This window comes from Pelophylax lessonae (genome assembly GCF_965119305.1).
Source record: "Pelophylax lessonae genome assembly, chromosome: 4".
Classification (NCBI taxonomy): Eukaryota; Metazoa; Chordata; class Amphibia; order Anura; family Ranidae; genus Pelophylax; species Pelophylax lessonae.
In genome coordinates this window covers 298,939,375-298,961,909 of record NC_138771.1, presented here as the reverse complement: position 1 = coordinate 298,961,909, position 22,535 = coordinate 298,939,375, and the positions used below count along the sequence as shown (strand labels likewise).

Here is a 22,535-nt window from a genome sequence, read left to right as displayed (position 1 = left end):
TTTTTATTGCAGCATTTTGTAGCCTCTTCTTCCATTACAAATGTTTTATTTTTTACTTGGTGCTTTAAGAGATTAAAGCTTAAGGCAGAAATTCATAGAAAAGTTTACCACACTACTTGATTCTCAGGCCTTAACATGAAGGTCCTTTGCAACCAGCATTTCAGTAACTGGATGCATACAGGATTGATTCTTTAGGAAAGTGCTCACAGCTTGATCCCGTGCCTTGTCAAAGTTGTAAAGGTCCCTGCAAAAAACAAAATTTACAGTAGAGTCTTTTGCCATGGCCACACACACACATAAGCTGCTACAAAATGGTTGTGCATACTTAAGAATATTTATTTAAATGAAGGTGTTCTTTAACCCCATCCTACAGTCCTCACATCAATATTATTTAGAACAATAACCTTTACTGGGCATACGTTATGTAACCCCCCCCCCCCCCCCCCATTCCTTGGAGGCTCACAAGCCAACTACACTGCTTGAAAAAAAATAAAGGAACACTTCATTAGGAATATAGCATCAAGTCAATTAAACTCCTGGAATATTGATCTGGTCAGGTAAGTAGCAGAGGGGGTTGTTAATTCGTTTTAGCTGCTTTGGTGGTAATGAAACTAACAGGTGCACTAGATGGGCAACAGTGAGACAACCTCCAAAAACAGAAATGGTTTTACAGGTTGAGGCTACTGACATTTTTTCCCTACTCCTCTTTTCTGACTGTTTTTCACTAGTTTTGCATTTGGTTAGGGGTCAGTGTCACTACTGAGCATGAGGCGATACCTGGACCCTATAGATCCAGGATGGCACATCAATATGTGCCATTGCCATAAAGTTTGCGGTTTCTCCCAGCACAGTCTCTACAGCATGGAGGAGATTCCAGGAGACAGGCAGATAAACTAGGAGAGCTGGACATGGCCGTAGAATGTACCTAATCATTAGCAGTGCAAGGAGGAACAGGATGAGCACTGCCACTGTGACCAAACCAGTGGCGGCTGGGGCGCAGGGGAGCCGCCCCCCCTATCCATGCATCCGGCCCCCTAATCTGGCGCCGGACGCATGGAGTTCAATGGGGCTTTTTTTTTTTTGGTGGGCCCGGGGCGCAGTGAGCCCACCCAGTTGTGTGACAATAGCAAATTAAAATTCACTATTGTCACATGGATCCTCCTTGCCAATCAGGAAGCTGGTTCTGAGACCCGTTTCCCAATTGGCCGAAAGGAGAAGCCATTGGGCATGGAGGAGGAGGAGGAGGGAGGAGACGCAGAAGACAGGGGGAAGAAGCCACCATCACTGATGTCCAGGCAGGGTGAGTGATCCAGTCTTGTCCTGTCCTGGGGGTTCTGTCCTGCTGTGGTCCGGGGGGGTGCGGTCTGGTGTGGTCGTGTATGGTGCGGTCGGTCTGCCAACCCCCTGGCCCATGGAGCACCAGCCGCCACTGTACCAAACCATCAGAAACAGACTTCATGAGGGTGGCCTGAGGGCCCGACGTCCTCTAGTGGGCCCTGTGCTTACTGCCCGGCACTGTGGAGCTTGATTGGCATTTGCCACTGAACACCAGAATTAGCAGGTCTGCCACTAGCTCCCTGTGCTTTTCACAGATGAGAGCAGGTTCACCCTGAGCACATGTGACAGACGTGAAACGGTCTGGAGAACCTATGGAGCACATTATGCTGCCTGTAACATTGTTCAGTTGGCTGGTTTGGTGATGGGTCAGTGATGGTCTGGGGAGGCATATCCATGGAGTGATGCACAGACCTCTACAGGCTAGACAATGGTACCCTGACTGCCATTCGGTATTGGGATGAAATCCTTAGACCCATTGTCAGACCCCACGCTAGTGCAGTGGGTTCTGGGTTCCTCCTGGTGCATTAAAATGCCCAGCCTTATGTGGCAAGATTATATAGCCAGTTCCTGAAGGAATTATTACCAATGACTGGCCCCCACGCTTGCCTGACCTAAATCCAATAAAACACCTCTGGGACATTATGTTCGGTCCATCTGACGCTACCAGGTTGCACCTCAGTCTGACTGAGGCTTAGTGATGCCCTGGTCCAGATCCGAGAGGAAATATCCCAAGACACCATCTGTTGTCTCATTAGGACCATGCCCCGACGTTGTCAGGCATGCATACAAGCACGTGGGGCCATACAAACTACTGATTTTGAGTTGCTGTAATGAAATTTCAGCAAAATGTACTAGCCTGCTGCATCATTTTTTACTTTGATTTTCCAGGGTGTCTTTGAATTCAGCCCTCTGTAGGTTGATCATTTTAATTTCCATCAAATGATGTATCATCCTTACATTCCTAACACATTACATTACCCAGTGTGTATATATATATATATATATATATATATATATATATATATCCAGCATGATATTTTTCCCAATTGAGATTTAATGTGTTTTCACATTTTTTTGAGCAGTGTACCTAGCTTATGGCTCTACATCCTGGCTTACAGCTCTGGGTCATAATGGGGAACCAGAGCAGATTTTGATCATGTAAAGACAGTTAGCGCATGCAGGTTCCATTGACGAAAATAAGCTTTTCACCTTAGATGTCACTGCAGCCCAAATTTGGCAATATTTATTGGTTTAGTACTAGAACATTCACTACAGTCACAACAAATGTTTATTTTTTTAGCGCTCATCAAAAAAAAAAAAAAAAAAAACAAAGCTGGTTTTTTGATTGACACTGAATGCAGCTTTGAAATTGCACTACTTCAGCGAGCTTTCAAAGCCGCCGGTCATTACAATTTCATGTGCAGCTTGCCATTTCTGTGCGACTTCATACACAGAGGTCTATCCAAGTGGCACATGAAATTGCCAAAAATGGTACAGGAACCTTTTTCAAATCGGTGCAAGTCAGAGTCGCACTGATTTGAATGGTTCCATAAGCAAAAAAGGGTGCGACTTGTCATGCCATTTTAAATTTGAACAGTGTGAACAGAGGGGCTAAGTGTACTGCTAATTTTGGTCTGGGCATCGAAGGCTCCAATTACACCTGGTTGTTTAAGGATTGCAGCAGAATTGCGGCAATTCTGTTTTCAATCTCAAAACACAAGTTCAGGTGCTGAACCTAAACACAGTACAGTTTTGTTGCGATTGTCGTGGCAAATTGCATTGTGTGAAGCTTAGTAACTACAGTGTCTTCTATCTGCGTTTGTACACTGTGGTTTTTTTTCAAAAAAACATAACGATTTTTTCAAGAGCAGCAACTGGTTGTGCGGATCATCTTAATGGATTGCGTGAAGCTTGTCGCCCATAAAAGAGCAGGAGCTTCTTTTGGGTGACACGCTTCACGTGATGCAATTTGTGACAATTGCAGTAAAACCGCCTTGCATTTTAGGTGCCATTGAAAATAATGGCAGCTGAACCTGCGTTTTGCAATTGTAGTGCATTTTGAGATAGAGGGCAGAATCACAGCAATTCTGCCACGATCCCAAAATGCTCAGATGTGAATGGAGCCTGAGCATCAATGGCTCCTGTCAACAAAAAGGATACACAACAGGCAATGGCTGTTAGATGGGGAGAGAAACTAACTCTTCTACAGACTGAAAAAAATATATAAGTGAGTTCCAGTTTAAAATAACTGATACAGTGTAGGACAAAATCTTCTATTTTCTTTAGCCATGCAAAATCAAATTGAATTCAAGCGACAAGAGCACATATTCAAAGGAGATTAGACTTAGCCTAAGGGGACATGTATACTGTTGTATGAAAATACAACTAGTACACAGGATCTCGCTGACAGCAAGAGCCTTAAAGTGCTCTCTACGCATGTAATGTTTGTGCAACTTTTACATGCGTACAGCTTAATGGCCTTTTGTTGCTAGGACACAGATGGCTTCTGTCGCTTAGCATGCTTCTTCATGGGTAGCTCCAATAGAGTGCACTTGAACTGTACACATGTAACTATTATCGCTAATGACTGCAGAAACTGATTTTTAACAGATATGAACATAGCACAGGTTTAAAGATCTTTTCGTAGCTGTGTGTGAGGGTCCATAGAAAATTTTACAGCTGCATTCAGATCTGTAAAAACACCAAATGTAGCACTTTATGTACTGTATGCAACTGAGGCTACATAAAGTTCATACAGTGCACAAAGCTACTACATCTCTTAGTGAAATAAACAGTTTGTTTTGGACCATGTTCGTCCAAAAAAACTTTTTAAACTTTACCAAGACCTGGAAATCTACTTTAAAGTACAAGTCCGCAGGCATGATTCAGGTCTGTAATTCTGACTTTATTAAAGTTGTACCTGACAGCCAGGCAACAAGTATTTACAGGAGAAACGGCAGCAATAGTAGAGGTTACCATATAAGCTGGTTTACAATGTACATCACCTATAACAGTATTAGTCATCTAGAATAAGTTAACATTAATGACATGCAACTGGAATGGGTTTACTCTCTATGTATCTGTAATTTTTGGTATGTGGCCTTCTCCATCTGTTGCCCTGTGTACATTACCATGATGTTTTTGTTACTCTGTAGTGTTACCCAAGTTTTATGTGCTGATCTTATCTATATAGCCTTTCTTGCCTCTTGCTAGTCTGACTTTAGAAGTGAAAGACTTTGATTGTTAGGCATCCTTATATTCACTCATAATAAACAAATTTCCACCCCCACCCTTTTAACAGTATACATTTAGAGCACCCTTAAGAGGGGAGCACCTTGCAAGGCATCTTTCCTAAAGAGGTTGTAAACCCCCCCCCTGTAATGTTTGTACCTCTAGGTAAGCCTATAATATGGCTTACCTATAGGCACTGTAAATATCTCCTAAACCTGCACCGTTTAGGAGATATTCACTGTATACATGCAGCTGATGAGGTCATTGGCGCATGCATTCTGTAGGAATAGAGCCCTATTCTGTGACGTCACGTGGCTTCGGCCAGTAGCACAACCGGAGTCCGCAGACCCGGAAGGAAGACGGGCGAAAATGGATGCTGCCTCCAGCGGGGACGACGAGGGCTTCTTTGGAGGTAAGTGTCACATAATGTGCTAGCATGCGATTCATATTAGCACATTACGCCTTTACTTTTCAGGTAAAAAAACAAAACAAAAAACTACAGACTTTAAGGCTTCTTTCTACAATCGATCTGCACTTTAGGCTCTGCACAAATCAATTGCACAGCAAACTACACCAAAAAGCTCCAAACAGGCTGCAGATGACCCAGTCTCTCTATTCTTCAGCTTTTTTTCCAATCTGTAACATACACTCTCTACCATTCCTTCTGGCAGTTGTGTCCTCTTCTCAAACTCTCTTACCTTTAACCCTCTTCCCCACCCCAGAGCTTTATATATATATATACTTCAAAATACTGCTCCTACCAACTCTTGCTAATTCTACGTCCATATCCTGAGAAAACCTCCAGGACTCTGGGACGTGTCCCTTCATATAAGTCACACTCCCATATTACCTCCCTCCCTCCTGCGTCTCCTAACCTCTGGTGACATATCCCCAAACCCTGGGCCTCCATCATCTGTCTTTGCCCGATACTCCCATCACACTACACCCTCTGGCAGCAGCCGCAACCCACAGAACTTGGTCTCCATTCCTCTTCTTCCCAAAACCAGCTTCCCCCTTCTCTTGTGCCCTCTGGAATGCCCACTCTGTCTGTAACAAACACCTACCTCCACGACCTCTTTAAAAATTCCTTTAACCTACTCTCCCTTACCGAAACTTGGCTTCATGATTCCGATACTACGTCTCCTGCTTCCCTCTCAAATGGCGGCCTTCTTTGGATTCACTCCCCCAGACCAAGTAGACGGAAGGGAGGTGGGGTGGTAATTTTTCTAGCCCCATTCAGCACCTATCAGGTACTTCACCCACCTCTCTCTCTGACACTCTATTCTTTGAAGCACACTTTTTTAGTCTAATTTCTCCTGTTTTTCTAAGAATTGCTGTCATCTACCAGCCCCCTGGACCAGTATCAACCTTCCTTGATTACTTCTCTGCCAGGCTACCCTACTTTCACTCTTCTGAAATCCCCACAATCATTCTAGGAGACTTCTACATCCCCGTTAATGCTAATATTACTACTGCTTCTAAACTTCAGTTAAAAACCTCATCTCTTCACCTGAAGCAATGGATACAGGCTTCTACACACTCCAATGGCAACACCCTTAACCTGGTCTTCTATCTATGCACCCCGTGCAATCTCTCCAACATTCCTCTCCCACTCTCTGATCACCACCTTATTAGTTTTGCTCTCTCTCTGTCTTCCCTGTCTATTCCTGCCTTCTCACTGCCAAGCAAGCTTATTTTGTCACTCATGAACACATTCTCATCTAGTCCCTGTCAACTCTTCTCTACCTTTAGCGCTCTACTCTGTCCTCCACTGCCTCCAACCACTAACTCACTCACTCACTGCCCAGGAGATCACCAACCACTTCAAAAATAAGATCAATACAACTTGCGAGGAGATCTCAAATGTGCACAAACCTCCCCCACTTAACCCCATGTCCATAGGTACAATAATTACTTCCCTCATTCAACCCTGCTAGGATTACCAAGGTTGCTGAACGTTTTACTAACACCTACTAACCACCTGCCCCTTGGATCTTGCTCCCTTGCAAATGCTACGCTCACCCTCCGACTATTCTAGACTCTAACCTCTCTTCTGGCATCTACCAACTCTCCAAAATATGGGCTAGTCACCCCCATCCTTAAAAAGCCCTCACTGGACTCCACCAATGTTCACAACCTACACCCCATCTCCTTACTTCCCTTCTCCTTTCAAACTTTTTAAACAACTGGTCTTCAACCAACTATCTGACTAAGAATAAACTTTCTTGGCCCTCAACGCTCCACGGAAAATGCTCGTCTTAAACTCAAACTACTACTAATGGCTAATACCAACAGCCACTAATCTGTACTACTCCTCCTGGACCTCTCTGCTACATGTGACACAGTGGACAACCCCCTCTTCAAAAAACTCCACTTCCTTGGTCTCCGTGACTGTACTCTTCCCTGGTTCTCATCCTACCTATCCCAATGCAACTTCAGTGCCACTTACAACTCGACTACCTCCTCTCTTCCTTTCTCTGTCGGTGTCCCCCAAGGTTCTGTTCTTGGACCTCTCCTTTTCTCAATATCAACTATCAACCCATCCCCCCCACGCCAAGGTCCTATGTGTAATCCTGGACTCTTAACTATCCTTTTGGCCTCACATATAGTTGCTTTCCAAAGCTTGCCGCCTCAACCTCCACAAAATCTCCAAGATATGCCCCTTCCTAACCAATGACAACACAAAACTTCTAATTCACTCCCTCGTCGTCTCTTGTCTCGATTACTGCAACTCCCTCCTCATTGGCTTACCTTTAAAATAGGCTCTCCCCCTGCAGTCCATCATGAAAGTTGCTGCCAGGCTCATCCACCTTACAAACCGCTCGGCATCTGCGACCCCTCTTTGCCAATCCCTCCATTGGCTGCCACTCAGCCAACAAATTAAATTCAAGATACTAACCATAACTTACAAAGCCATCCATAACTGGGCCTCCAGCGACATCACTAACCTGGTCTCAAAATACCAACCAAATAGTTCTTTGTTCCTCCCAGGACCTCCTGCTCTCTATCTCCCTTGTCAGCTCTTCCCATGCTTGCCTCCAGGACTTCTCCCAAGCCTCTCCCATCCTCTGGAATGCTCTACCCCAATCTGTCTGACTATCTCCTACTTTTTTGACTTTAAGACGATCCCTGAAAACACATCTTTTCAGAATAAGCCTATCTGGCCCCCACTAACAGTATATTTATTTTCTCTATTAGCACCCCCTTCCCCAGTTCTCTCTTAACCCTTCCCTTCTTAGATTGTAAGCTCTAACGAGCAGGGTCTTCTGATTCCCACTGTATTAAAGTGTATTGTAGTTGTACTGTCTACGCTCAAGTTGTAAAGCACTGCATAACCTGTCGGTGCTATATAAATCCTGTATAATAATAATGTATATATTTTATGGCCTTAATGCAACTCATGAGGACAGTCACCTAGTTTGGCAGTTTTGTCTGGCTTGAATGGATCATGACCTTCAGAATGATCAAAAATGTAAACAGGTTAGAAGACATGATGCTATGGTTACGGTCCTTTGTGTGTTTAGAAGCACTCAAAACGGGAGAGTCTGATGCCAGGAGGATTGTGCACACATTCTTAAAGCCTATGGCCACATTAAGGCTGTATTAACATGGGCCATTAGCCACTAGTGAATTAGTGAATGCCAGTGGCAGGAATCTGCTTATTTCTGCTGATGTTTTTACCAACTGCGAGTGGCTAGCTGTGACTGCCAAGCCTGTACACTTTAATGACAAATTGCTGGTAGTCACAGTCATCAATAGCTACTTCCACAGCCAGCAATTACCTGCAGTGATCACTGCTGGATGCCCTTTTATTCTTGCCATTTGCACCAAGGCTAATCACCCGTGCAAAAGTAGCCGAATGCTGGATGTGCACATTGCACGTTTCTAGAAATATACTGTAAAGAAGCAAATAGATCATTGCAGCCTACCCCTTATGGGTTAGTGGTACTTTACCATTGAGAGAAAACCAAGTGCATACGTCGACTTCCTTTCAAGCAGCATTAAAACTTCTATGCAATAAAAATTGTTTTACATAGATACATCAACTAACTTCCAAATCTATACCATCTCTTACCGATACAAAGGGCGAGTGAACTTCATCCGTCCCTGCTCTGTTGCCATTTTCAATGCCAGTGGGATGGAGTCTTCCCACTGGGCACGGATGCAGAGACGCAGCCACCTGTAAAAATACATTGAAATGATGATTGCTTTCTAGTTGATAATGTCATCCAGGAAAATGACGGATGGAGTGTTGATGGGCTATAGATCGGGTTTTTTTTTTTTTTTTCAACAAATAAAATTGTATACTAGTTTTATTATTTCACATCATTGTAAGTTTGAATAAAGACACCAGTTCAATCTGAGTGTGTAGGTTTGTGTGTGACTACAGTTTTCCATATCTCTGTACATCTTGTTCACTACGAAACACATCTAAAAGTTGTTTTTTTTTTTAAAACGTATCTACACTTTCCATAGACACCAACTGTGGAAGGGGGTTCCACATCCTTTTCACTCCAACAGTAAAGAATCCCTTACACAGTTTAACCACTTACCGACCGCCCACCGCAGATGTACGTCACTACTTTGACGCTAAATACCGGGGTTATGGCAGCAGATAGCTGCCATAACCCCGGTATTTTTAAAAACGGGGGGCGATCGGCTTTCAGGTAAGGGTGGTCCCAGCGGCGGATTCGCTGCGGGATCACCCTTGCGATGCGGCCGAAGAGGTGCCCCCCCCCCCTCCCGCCGCGTCCTGGTCCTTTTCTCCGCTTACTGGACCCGCCGGCAGCGAGGAAAACGATCTGATCCCGGATCATCTTAGACAGGAGGTCGAGTGAAGGCAAGATGGCCCTCACTCAAATCTATGGTCTTGGAGGACCGGAGCGACGTCAAACGTTGTTGCCTAGCAACTGGCTTAAAGAGCCAATTTTTTTTTTTAACCATTTTTTTTTTTTTTTTTAGTGTACTTTGTGAGCTCTGAGGACTTTTTGACCCCAGATCTCACAATAAAGAGGTCCTGTCATGGCTAATTCTATTACAAGGAATGTTTAATTTTATTTTTTTTTAAACTGTGTAAAAATCTAAAATAAATAGGGGAAAAAAAAATTAAAGCGTCCTGTCTCCGTTAGCTCGCACGCAGAAGCGAATGCATACGGAAGCCCCGCCCACATATGTAAACGGTGTTCAAACCACACATGTGAGGTATGGCCGCAATCTTTAGAGCGAGAGCAATAATTTGAGCCTCCTCCTCTGTGACTCTAAGCTGGTAACCTGTAGAAACTTTTAAAGTGTCGCCTATGGGATTTTTAATTACCAAAGTTTGTCGCCATTCCGCGAGCGTGTGCCATTTTAAAGCATGACATGTTGGGTATCCTTTTACTCTGCATAACATTATCTTTCACATTATGGAAAAAAATTGGGCTAACTTTACTGTTTTCTTATTTTTTAATTCAAAAAATGCATTTTTTCCAAAAAAAATTGCGTTTGGAAGACTGCTGCGCAAATACGGTGTGATAAAAAATATTGCAACAATCTCCATTTTATTTTCTAGGGTCTCTGCTAAAAAAAAAAAAAAATATATATATATATATATATATATATATATATATATATATATATATATATATAATATTCGGGGGTTCTAAGTAGTTTTCTAGCAAAAAAAAAAAAAAGATTTTAGCTTGTAAACACCAAGTGTCAAAGTTAGGCCTGGTCTTAAAGTGGTTAACCTCTTCAGGACCGTCCTATAGCCAGTCGCATATTGATGGGAAAGCATCAATTGACGTCCTCCCTTGATCAGGCTTCACGCCCCCTGCAGTGATCTGTGGTTGCGGTGTCCTTCTGTTTACATATGCGTGCAGGAGTAACGTATGCGTTTGCATTAGTGTGTAAACATAGTGGGACACCTTTTAATTTTTTTTTATATTATATATATATATATATATATAAATATATATATATATATATATATATATAAAATTTTAACTTTTTTTTTTTTCGGGATGAACTTCATTGCTATTACAAGGGATGAGCAACATCCCTTGGGATAGCATGGGCCGTGACAGGTCCTCTTTATGGAGAGATCTGGGGTCTATGAGACACCAAATCTTTCCTCTAGCCTCCCATGCCGCTGATCAGACAGATCGGTCTGATCGGCTTCTTTCCCGGCCACTGGTGGCCAGCTAATCAAAGGGCAGAAACCAGGAGGTGACGACATAACTCGTCACTCCTGGTTCCCAGTGTAACAGGAGGAGGGGAACTACTAAGTCAGTTCCTCTCGCTCTGTACAGGGCAGCCATTGCTGCTGACTGTATCACTCCCGTGCTCCGTAATGGGACCGGAGAGTTGGCGGTCACAGGAAGGGGGTGAGACCCCCTTCCTCCCCCTTCAAAAGTGGTTGAGTGGCTAATTAGCCACTCGGATCATTTCTGCAAGAAAGAGAAATCGCCAGGCTGTAAATTTTACATACTGGCATAATGCCTGTAGGTGCAGTCATCATTTCTGTATTACTGCTGAAACTGGACGTTCTCCCGGCAGGAAGTGGTTAAGCTTTGCGTCTCCAGGGAGAATAGGTTAATGTTTATACTTGTTCTTCTGAGGTCCCCCAGCCCCCTACTTAGCTGCGGGTTTTATTTTTTGCGCTATAAACAAAAAAAGACCGACAATTTTGAACAAACAAATAATATTTTATACTCTCTGCTAAAAAGCATTCCCAAAAAAAAATGTTTTTTAAAAAAAAAAAAAATAGAATTTCTTTATCAGTTTAGGCCAATTTGTATTCTGCTACTTATTCTTGGTTAAAAAAATCCCAAAAAGCTATTTAATTTGTACAAAAGTTATAGCTTTTACAAACTATGGGATAGATTTATAGACTTTTTCTTATTGTTTTTAATAGTAATGGCGGTGATCAGTGATTTTTAGCGGGACTGCGACATTGCGGCGGACAAATTGGACACTAAGTGATAGGGACCAGTGACACCAATACAGTGATCAGTGCTAAATAATATGCATTGTTACTGTGTGTTACACTGGCAGAGAAGGGGTTAACATCAGGGGCGATCAAGGGGTTAAGTGCTCCTAAGGAATGTTTTCCAACTGTGGGGGGAGTGGACTGACTGCAGTAAGAGAGAGATCAGTGTTCCCGATTACTAAGAACACATGATCTCTCCCTTCCTGTCTGACAGAACAGCCATCTGCCTTGTTTACAAAGGCAGACGGCTGTTATGTCAGTCCTTTAGTGGTTAATATGACCTTAAAGCACTCCCACTTCTCTTTAGTGTTCTTTGTTGCAAGAATTTAATCCCAGTTAGTGTCATGTAGTATGGAGTGCCGCTTTATAAAAGTTGGCTCTTTATTCGTCCTACCCTCATGTGTCCTTTTCCCAGATTTTTTGGCCACTGTAATTACTTTGGGATCGCCATTACCTAGATTTTCCCATACTGCCACCTCTGCAATCAGCTATAGGTTATTTGAAATTAGTAGGTCCAGTAGGGCATTATCCCCAGTTCGTCTTCTACCATTTGATACAATAAATTGTCCTGCATTACATTCAATCAATGATGACCCTTAGTTGAGTGAGCAGTTCTTTCTGCCCAATCAATAAATCAGGATAGATGAAATTCCCCATGCTTATAACACTGCCTTGCCTCTCTGCCATCTCTAAACTTGAAAGTAGATGGGTCTCCTGCACCTTTAGGTTATCTTGGTATATAGCTATAATTTATTGTTTGTTTCGCCCCTTTGAAGCTCCAACTACAAAGACTCCACCTCCTCACCAGCCCTGTTAGCAAGGCCATCCCTCATATTCACCATCAAGTCGCTCTTCACACGAAAGTGCACCCCTCCCCCTTTTCTACCCACTGCTTTCACCAAATACAGGGAGTACCCCTGGGCAGTCCCATACTAGTCGTATGAGCTGTCAAACCAGGTTTCTAGTTTTCCCACAAGATCAAAATTGTGTGTGTCAGAAATTAGATTTCTTCCACTTTATTGACCAGACTTCTAGCATTTGTGTGCATGCCTTTTTATTTTGAACATGCGCATATTTTATCCCTGATACCTTAATTTCCTTTTAGGTTTAGCATGCCTGCTAGCTTTACATAGTTACATAGTTAGTGAGGTTGAAAAAAGACATCAGTCCATCCAGTTCAACCTATGATGTGTGTGTGTGTTTGCTTTTAACCGTACATTGTATACCCCTGTATGTTGTGGTCTTTAAGGTGTCCATCTAATAGTTTTTTGAAACTATCAATGGTCCCTGCTGATACGACTGCTTGTGGAAGAGAATTCCACATCCTTACCGCTCTTACAGTGAAGAACCCCTTACGCACTTTAAGGTTAAACCGCCTTTCCTCAAGTTTTAGTGAGTGGCCACGTGTCTTATTGTATCTCCTTTCTCCGAATAGTTTGTTCCTTATGCTAGGGTCGCCAGTACAGTATTTGTACATTGATATCATATCCCCCCTCAATCGTCTTTTCTCCAAAGAGAATAGGTTCAGTGCTTGTAGTCTTTCCTCATAGCTGATGTCCTCCATTCCCCTAATTATTTTTGTTGCCCTTCTCTGGACTTTCTCCAGTTCCAGCCCATCCTTCCTGAGGACCGGTGCCCAGAACTGGACAGCATACTCCAGATGTAGCCGGACCAGAGTCTTGTAGAGTGGAAGAATAATCTCTTTATTTCTGGAGTGAATCCCCTTTTTTATACAACCCAGTATTCTGTTGGCTTTGCTTGCGGCGGCTTGGCATTGCATGCCACTGCCAAGCCTGTTGTCTACCAGTACCCCCAGGTCCCTTTCCATCCTAGACTCACCCAGAGGTTCCCCCCCTAGTGAGTAGCTTGCTTTCTGGTTTCTGGCCCCCAGGTGCATTACTTTACATTTTTCAACATTAAATCTCATCTGCCATGTAGTTGCCCACCCCGTTATTTTGTTCAGGTCTGCTTGCAAGATTTCCACATCCTGCATAGAAGATATTGGCAAGCCTAATTTAGTATCATCTGCAAATACTGAGATTGTACTAGATATCCCCTCCTCTAGATCATTTATGAATAAATTAAACAGGATTGGTCCCAGGACCGAACCCTGGGGGACCCCACTTTCCACACCCGCCCAATCCGAGTACTCCCCATTAATCACCACCCTCTGTACTCTCCCCTGGAGCCAGTGCTCTATCCAGGTACTCACCTTATGGTCCATACCTACCTTCCTTAGTTTGTACAGTAAGCGTTTGTGGGGAACGGTGTCAAAGGCCTTTGCAAAGTCCAAATACACCACATCCACAGGCTTACCTTTATCTAAGTGGCAGCTCACTTCATCGTAGAAGGTTAATAGATTGGTTTGGCACGAACGATTTTTCATGAATCCATGCTGATTACTACTTATAATACCGTTTTCATTACTAAAGTCTTGTATGTGGTCCCTTATCATCCCCTCCAAAATTTTGCAGACTACTGATGTTAGGCTGACTGGCCTATAGTTACCCGGGATATATCTCGGCCCCTTTTTAAATATTGGTACCACGTTGGCTTTTTTCCAATCAGCTGGCACCATACCCGTCTGTAAACTATCCTTAAAGATCAAGAATAATGGTCTGGCAATCACCTGGCTGAGCTCATTAAGAACCCTTGGGTGCAAGCCATCCGGTCCCGGGGATTTATTTATGTTAAGTTTCTCTAGTTTAGCTCTAAGTCTATCCTCTGTTAGCCATGGCGGCACTTCCTGAGGTGTATTATTTAGTTCGGCCTTACAAGCTGGGTTCGTGTAGCCCCCCCGATTCCTTTGTGAAGACTGAAGAAAAGAAATTATTTAACACTTCCGCCTTTTCTCTGTCCTCTGTGGCCATTTTTCCTTTATCATCTTTTATAGGGCCAATGTGCTCTGGCCTCGCTTTCCTACCGTTTATATACTTAAAGAACTTCTTGGGGTTCTTTTTACTCTCCTCCGCTATATGTCTCTCGTGTTCTATTTTAGCCGCCCTGATTTCATCTTTACATTTCTTATTACACTCTTTGTAGTGCTTAAATGTTGCCAATGACCCCTCAGTCTTGTATTTTTTGAAGGCCCTTTCTTTAGCTCCAATATGCATTTTTATGTTGGAGTTTAGCCACCCAGGGTTTAGTTTTGCTCTTTTAAATTTATTTCCCTGTGGAATGCACTGGCCCACCCCCTTGTTAAGTATGCTCTTGAAGCACTCCCATTTTTCCTCCGTGTTCTTTGTTCCCAGGGTTCTATCCCATTTGATATTTTCTAGCAGCGAGCGCAGTTTAGGGAAATTGGCTCTTTTGAAATTCAGTGTCCTTATATTACCCTTGTGTTTCCTATTACTGTAATTAATACTGAAACCAATTGACCTATGGTCACTGTTCCCCAAGTTGTCCCGTATTTCTATATCCGTGAGCAGGTCTGTATTGTTGGTAATCAGAAGGTCAAGTACCGCATTGTTTCTTGTCGGTGCATTCACCATCTGACCCATGAAATTGTCCTGCAAAACATTTAGGAACTGCCGAGCCTTGGCTGAATGCACGGTTCCTTCTGCCCAGTCTATATCAGGATAATTAAAGTCCCCCATTATAATGACATTTCCCATCCTTGCTGCCAATCCTATCTGTAACATGAGGTCCGCCTCACCCTCCTCCCTCTGGTTGGGGGGCCTATAGCATACGCCCAATATTACCTTCCCCACTGTGCCTTTCCTTTGAAGCTCTACCCATAGGGATTCTGCCTCGTCCATAGCTCCATTATTAATATCATCCCTCATATTTACCTGTATACTTTTCTTAATATACAAACATACCCCTCCCCCTTTTTTACCTTCTCTATCTCTGCGATAAAGGGAATACCCCTGAATGGTCGCCATCCAGTCATGAGAGCTGTCAAACCAAGTCTCAGTTATCCCCACAAAATCTAAGTCCTCCTCAAACATCAGCAGCTCCAGCTCTCCCATCTTGTTGGCCAGGCTTCTGGCATTGGTATACAAGCCTCGTAATTTTGATCGGTTACATTTATCCTCATTTGATGTTTTTAGGCTGCTCTCTTGATTTTTCCCCGTACCCACCCTGGGTTTAGGAGCTCCGAACATCCTACCGCTAATGCCCCCATTTCTGCCCTCTGAAACTTGCTTTCCACTGGCTAATTCTACATCTGTACCCTCCCCCCCCATTACCTAGTTTAAAAGCCCCTCTAACTTTTTGGCCATCCTCTCACCCAGTACAGCTTTGGAAACTTAAGTTTCCCCCTTATCTGGTTTGTGGCCCACTAGCCCTATCTGTACGCTCTGACCCTTGCTCACTGCATGGTATACCTTTCCCTTGATCCCTCCCCTCCACATTGTAGTTTAAAAGTACATCCAACCTTCTGGCCATCTTCTCCCTCAACAGAGCTGCACCTTCTGCATTTAGGTTCAGTCCAATTCTACTATAGAGCTGGTAGTCGACCTCAAAGTCAGCCCAGTTCTCCCAAAACCCTCCTTCCTACACCAGTTCACTGAGCCACTTGTTTATTACTCTAAGCTCATGCTGCCTCTCTAATGTAGCTCGAGTTACAGACAGTATTTAAGAAAATACTACCATGGAGGTTCTTTTCTTTAAAATGATATCCAGGTCCCTGAAACCATTTTTAAGGATGCTCCATCTTCCTCTGTTTTTGTCATTGGTACCAATGTGTACCGTGGTAGCTGTGTCCTCTCCAGCCCCACCCAACAATCTGTCCATCCAATCCACAATGTGCCGAACCAAAGCACCCAGCAAACATACTGTTCAGTGATCACGGTCTTTGAGACAGATTGACTGAGTCCCTTACCACCAGTATCTGTCTAGCCTTGCCAGAAACCTTGCCCCCATCCTTCCCGGAGTAGTCATTCCCCTGGCAGTTAGGGTAAGTAGTCTGCTCCAGTAATGCCACCTATGAGCTGATATCATCAACATCATGCAACTAGCCTCCCTAATGCTCTTCGCTTTACTCAGTCTTCTAGCTGTAACCCATCGACCTACCTCTGGCACTTGCAGCTCCATATCACCACCCTCCTCTTTACTGGCCCCCAGCCAGCACCCGATAGGTGGTGACCACACTCCTATCCAGAAGTGTTTTCAATAATTTATTGGATAGAAAAGGTGCTTCAGCCCAGCGCTTTATGTGTGCCACATCCCTAATAATATTAGGCAAAAAATGGGGTTCCCCTTGTGGGATTTTATAGGCACATAAAATATAATATATATGAAAAGGTAATTGAAAATCAACCACAGTAGTCTGAACTGACACCCAGGTGTCAGTTCAGACTACTGTGGTTGATTTACCTGTCTCTCTACTTGCCTGTACTGTTTTTAATTATTATATTTCTGTGTTTATAATAAAATAATATTTTTTCAATTACCTTTTCATATATTTTCATATATATTATATTTTATGTGCCTATAAAATCCCACAAGGGGAACCCCTTTTTTTGCTCAATAATTTATTGCAGCTTTGTTTTTACGACGATCAGTTATTAATTGTAATACACTGAAGCTTTGAAGAACAACTGACACCTTAATTGTTATGTTGCTAATTGATAACTGGAACCCACTAAAGAGTGATTATTTCCAACCAGTTGGAAAACCGTTTTGGCCAGTTTCAACTGAAGATATACTAAATGCAATCTCATCACTCTTTAGTGGTAACAAAATGGGTATCTTTTTATAGTTTTTAAAAAATATACTGTATATACATTCTGTACTTCCTGCTTAGTTGTGTTCCTTCTCTCTATGGGTCAGTTCAGCCTGGCTAAACACACTATAACCTTCTAGGTAGCTCATCACTCAGCAAGCGTACTACTTGCACTGCCTGACATACAGAGAAATAAGCTACATAGCAGCTTATGAAATATCCCAATGGATAGATGGCAATAGAAGACAGATACAAATATACATGTCACCTCAAAACTTTCTATGTACTCTGCCCGGTCTAGTTATAGAATATTTGGACAAATGTCACTAGCATTCACCCAAGCTACACACATTTAGCCTGTATTTTCTCTAACGGCCAAAATGCGATATATTTTTTCTTATTGAGGTATTTCAGAAAAGAAAGCTTTTTGGCTACTAGATGGAATGGAGGATTATACGAAGTTAGAGTACTATAGATAGTACAAGGAAAATTCTTGCAGCCTAGACGAAAGCTTGTGACAAAATATATAGCCCCCCACCCCGTGTAATACCTCAAATTTGCACACAAAATACGGCTTTGTAATGATTAAATCAAACTCAGTTATAACTAATGAACCTTAGTTATGAAATATTTCTTCTTTTCATTCACACCAATTGCAGTGTCATGAATTAGTACAGCAGTGCCACCAGTAAACAGAGCTTGCACTTCTGCATCATTCTTATCGGTCATGTTAATCAGGCCAAGTCTTACCTAAAGAGAATTTCTGAGTTCTTTACAGCATTGAAGTTGTATACCTCCTGCATGCGCTTCACATGGGATATGGGCAAGGGATCCTAAACCGAAAAATAAAAAGATGGAATTCTCTGCACCTCAGATTTAGATTTTTATTCTTATACAAAGTATTACATGATTTTTTTTTTTCACTCTGGTCAAGAAGTTGGAGCAAATTCTAGAAAAACATGGGAAAGAATATGCAATGTTTAGGCTTGTAAACTGAACATAGAACGTTATTGGAAGGAAACGTATCTCAGAATACCTGCCAAACCCTAGTAATTTGACCTTGATTTTTAAAATGTGTCATCATACAATCATTCTATTTAATGGAGTATGTGTGAGATACTACAGTGGTGTCATCTGGTGCAGTAAAACATGGTGTCACCACCCCCCCCCCCCCCCCAATAATTGTTTTTCCTGCTTTCTTAAAGTGCGCCAAAGATGCAGCATGCAGGACTCCTCCAGATCAAAGTCCCAGTGCAGCTCTAGCACCTCTTTACATTACACAGCCCCCGCACCTCTGGACCTCTTTACAGAACCGCTCCATGCACATTACACAGCCACTTGCAGCTATTCCCCGCCTTCACATTACACAACCTCCGCAGCTCTGCTCCTGCCTACCTTACTTGGGCACCCAGAGCAAGAGACAGCAGCGCTAAATAAAGGTAACGGGAGTTGCTGGAGTTAATTTTTCATATTAACAAGCTGGTGATTGTTTGCTAAGACCACCTAGCAACCAATCACTTCCCGGTTAACTTAGAAAGTTAACTTCAGCAGCTCTCGCCCTCTTTTCAGCACTGCTCTGTCTCCTGCTGTGTGTACAGAAGTGTTCTGCCTCTTGCTCTCCACTCCTAGTGACAGCGATGGAGACAATCCTGCCCTAAATGTCACCCCTCTGGGGGGTGTCATCATAGGGGAGTCCGCACCCCCTATGTAGCTATGCCACCAAGTTTCGAATAGGTTAAGCTCCTTGTCTCCTAACCTTTAATGGGGTTTTAGACCAGTGTTATTTTTCAGACACTTGTGTTTTCTCTTTGACATGGCATTTCCTGAATATGATTTATTCAGTACAGTCAGAGTACCTCTTGTACTGGTCTATCGCCAGCAAAGTAAATTCTGATGGCTACGGATTACCGCACTCAGTGCTTTGCATACTAAGGCTGTATGATTTAATGTTTAATGCTGGAAAATCTCTTCTAGTAATTATCAATTCCAGTCTTCAAACACATTTCATTACCCATTTTCTGCATGGTCTGATTTTAAGTATGCTTCAGGGCCGTGTTACAAGAATGACTTCATAGCAGCTACAGAGTTGCTCCCCTTGATTTTAGTGCTGGGAAAAGTCACATAGATTTGTAGCTTTGTCACTGAGTTATTGACTTCTTTGAAGCTAGCTAAACAAATTGTCAACTTCAGTGGCTAATCAGATTATCCACTGCAGCATCTATTGATTATGGCACACCAGTAATTAGTAGCTGTATAGAAAAGTATTAAAGCTAGCTACAAAATCACAAAAGGAAATGAAACAAACCTAGTATGTAGCTGATACAAAGTTGCTGGAGTTATATGGAATGGCTCCTTGAGTGACCAATGCAGTAGGAAACATTAGCATAATAATATTGCTAGAACAAGAGTAACTACAACTGTGTTCTGTGCATTTGCTTATCTAACTCTTATCTATCCTCTTACAATAAAACCAGGGGCTCATTGTTCCCATCAAAAGACAAATTAATTGAGAATGGGAAGCATACAGTTCATTTTGCATAATAAACCATGACAGTTCTAACGGGTAATCCTAGAATGCAACAAACCAGCAGCAATTACCTTAAGGAGCAAGAGAGTCAGGAGCTCAATTTGCTGATGGGATGATAATTCTTTCACATCTGCTGCTGTGAATGAGTTCAGATCACTCTCCTTGGCCTAGAAACACATCAGATTGCATGTTATATATAAAATGGTATTGTAGCAACAAGACAAATATGCTAAGTGTATGCCACTTACCTCAACCCATCTGTTGCAGAGTGCAATACAAGCATTAGCCAGGGTCATATCATACCTAGGTAAAAAAAAAAAAAAAAAAAAAAAAAAAACCAACACTTCAAGTGGGCTGTCTAACCTACCTTAAGAGCAAAACCATGACAGCAAATATAAATGAAATAAATAAATGGTGAATACGTTGAGGCTACATGCACACTAGCTTAAAAAAATGCTCCTAGCAGCAGCTTTTGAGCATTTTTTTCTGCTTCTAGAAGTTATCTTTTGTGTCCGTGCACACTATTTTAGTCTAGAAGTGTTTTTTAAGCTTTCAGCTGCTAGGAGCAGAAAAAAAACTTTTTTTTTTTTGCTTTTTTGGGAGCGATTTGCCAGCAGAAAAAAAAAAAAAATGCTGAAAGCTTACTGCTCCTTAGGCTCCATGCACACTGAACTTAAACAAAAACGCTCATATAGAGCATTTTTTGTACATAGTTTAGGTTGTTTTTTTCTACCAGAAAGCTCCAATAAGGAACGCAACCCAGAAGGCTTTTTTTTTTCCTTCCTCTAAAACGTTAAGCTTAAAATATGTCTGTAATCGTCCTAATGTGCATGGACACATAATAACATTGAGCTGCTTCTACAGACAGAACACAAATCTCCTGTAGAAGCAGCGTTTTTTAAGCAAGGGTGCATGGAGCCTTAATGCTGCTGGCACAAAAACGCTATCAAGAGCATTTTTCTGGCATTAGTTTTAGCTTATAAGGGCCTTAGGAATAAGGCTGGATCCAGGGATGATTAGCACATACAACTTTTAAAGGGTTAATTTTCACCAGAACTTTCCAGCTTGGAAAAAACGTGAATTGTACACACTTAGGCTACATGTACACGGGACGTTGTAAAAAGTCCTTTGAACGCTGGAATTTAACGGACGTTTAAAACGTCCATTGTGTCGCGTTTGCAGCCGCGTTTAGCGGGTGTTTAGCGGGCGTTTGCGCTCAGATCCGTTTTTAGAGGTCAGAAAATCATTCCCCTTTAAAATGGAAAAACGCGAGCGCCAAACGCGGCTGATCGCATTCAGTCGCGTTTTGCGTTTGAAACGTCGGTAAACACACGTTCTGAACATCCTGAACGCAAATAATTGCTTTCCAAAAAACAACACTGAACTCAACTGCCTCTAAATGACTGTAAACGACCCAGTGTACATGGACAGATAAGATAACATAGAGGAGGGTTCAGTGGCTTCTGAAAAAATGCCCAACTGCTCAAAAACGTCCGTTTACAAGTAGCAGTGTACATGAAGCCTTATACCGCACTTTCATGCAGAAAAAACAGACAAGTAGAAACCCCATTCTTTTTTATGGGGCTGGTTCATATCTATCTGCTGCAGTTTAGAGTGGAAGGAAAATGGAAACTATATATGGAGGCCAGTGACACCTTGGCATGTGCAGTAACACACATGAACAGTGTAAATACTTCCTTGTTTACCTAGTCGACCCTAAAGACTAAGGGATAGAACGATTGCCTGTTTGCTGATGAGCTAGTTATTTGCAAAATATGCAAATTCCAGTGTGGCTGTGGATGGATAGATATCTGCCAATCTAAACCTGGCCATACACAGTTAAGATTTCTTTTGTTCAGCCTAGGGCTGTTGTATTCTGACAGCTGCTAGCAGCGGCTGCAAGAATACCGAAAAAGCAACTGCAAAAATCTTCCTGCCTGTCCTAATCTGATGATTGACTTGATCAAAATTCACTAAATGAGGGGGATTTATTAAAACCGCTGCACACAGACTGTGGTGCAACTCTGCATAGAAACCAATCAGCTTCTAGGTTTTATTATCAAAGCTTTATTGATTGAACAAGCTGAGTCAGACGAGAAAAACTAAAGCCATTACTGACCATTTTTTTTTAAAGGTGCACAAACTGAGGTGGTCAACCTCATCCCTGATCTACCTAGCGACTCACTGACCTTGAACAAGCATGTAGCCAGTGAAGTCTAAGGCTGCCCATACATTATACAAATTTCCTATTAAATTCCCTTTAGATTTATCTTCAACTATGTAATGCAAACGCTTGCCTGGTTCCACACAAATTGAATGTGTTTAGGTTTGACCCCATATTTTATGGTTTTGGTAAATCTAAAGGAAAATTGTACAAGAAAATTGTATAATGTATGGCCAGCTTAAACGTGTTTGTAAATCCCCAACAATGAACTTTTATTTGGACACTTTTGGTTTGGTATATATACCACTGAAAGTTTGCAATCAGTTAGCATTGTTATCAACTACCTCTGTAGACTACAGAACACCCTCCCACCTTTAATATGGGGAATATGAGAGAGGAAAGGGAGGTGATCCAAAACGCTTACTGTCCTAAAGGGCACCACTTCCCCTCCAAAGATACACTATTATTAGTAAGGGTAATCTCCTTTGCACAGGTTGTGGTACTGGCAAGATCACCAGGTAAAATGAAAGACAAAGACCAGAGATAAAAAAACAAATGCAGTCACCACATCTAGGGAATGGTAAGCTGCAATATATTAAATTTTTCCTCATGGGCTTAGATACCCTGACTCAGAATT

General features: G+C 42.4%; 1 protein-coding gene across 1 annotated transcript in view; it reads right to left on the bottom strand.

The window, feature by feature from the left end:
- The window catches only part of LTA4H (leukotriene A4 hydrolase), a 126,140-nt gene continuing 103,605 nt past the window's right edge, over positions 1 to 22,535 (bottom strand). Inside the window, exons 15-19 of the mRNA XM_082255438.1 lie at positions 19,983 to 20,037; positions 19,806 to 19,901; positions 17,958 to 18,040; positions 8,645 to 8,749; positions 1 to 244 (exon numbers count right to left, since the gene is read on the bottom strand). Coding sequence (XP_082111564.1) covers positions 124 to 244; positions 8,645 to 8,749; positions 17,958 to 18,040; positions 19,806 to 19,901; positions 19,983 to 20,037 — 460 coding nt within the window. The 3' untranslated portion in view covers positions 1 to 123. The remainder of the gene's footprint in view (positions 245 to 8,644; positions 8,750 to 17,957; positions 18,041 to 19,805; positions 19,902 to 19,982; positions 20,038 to 22,535) is intronic.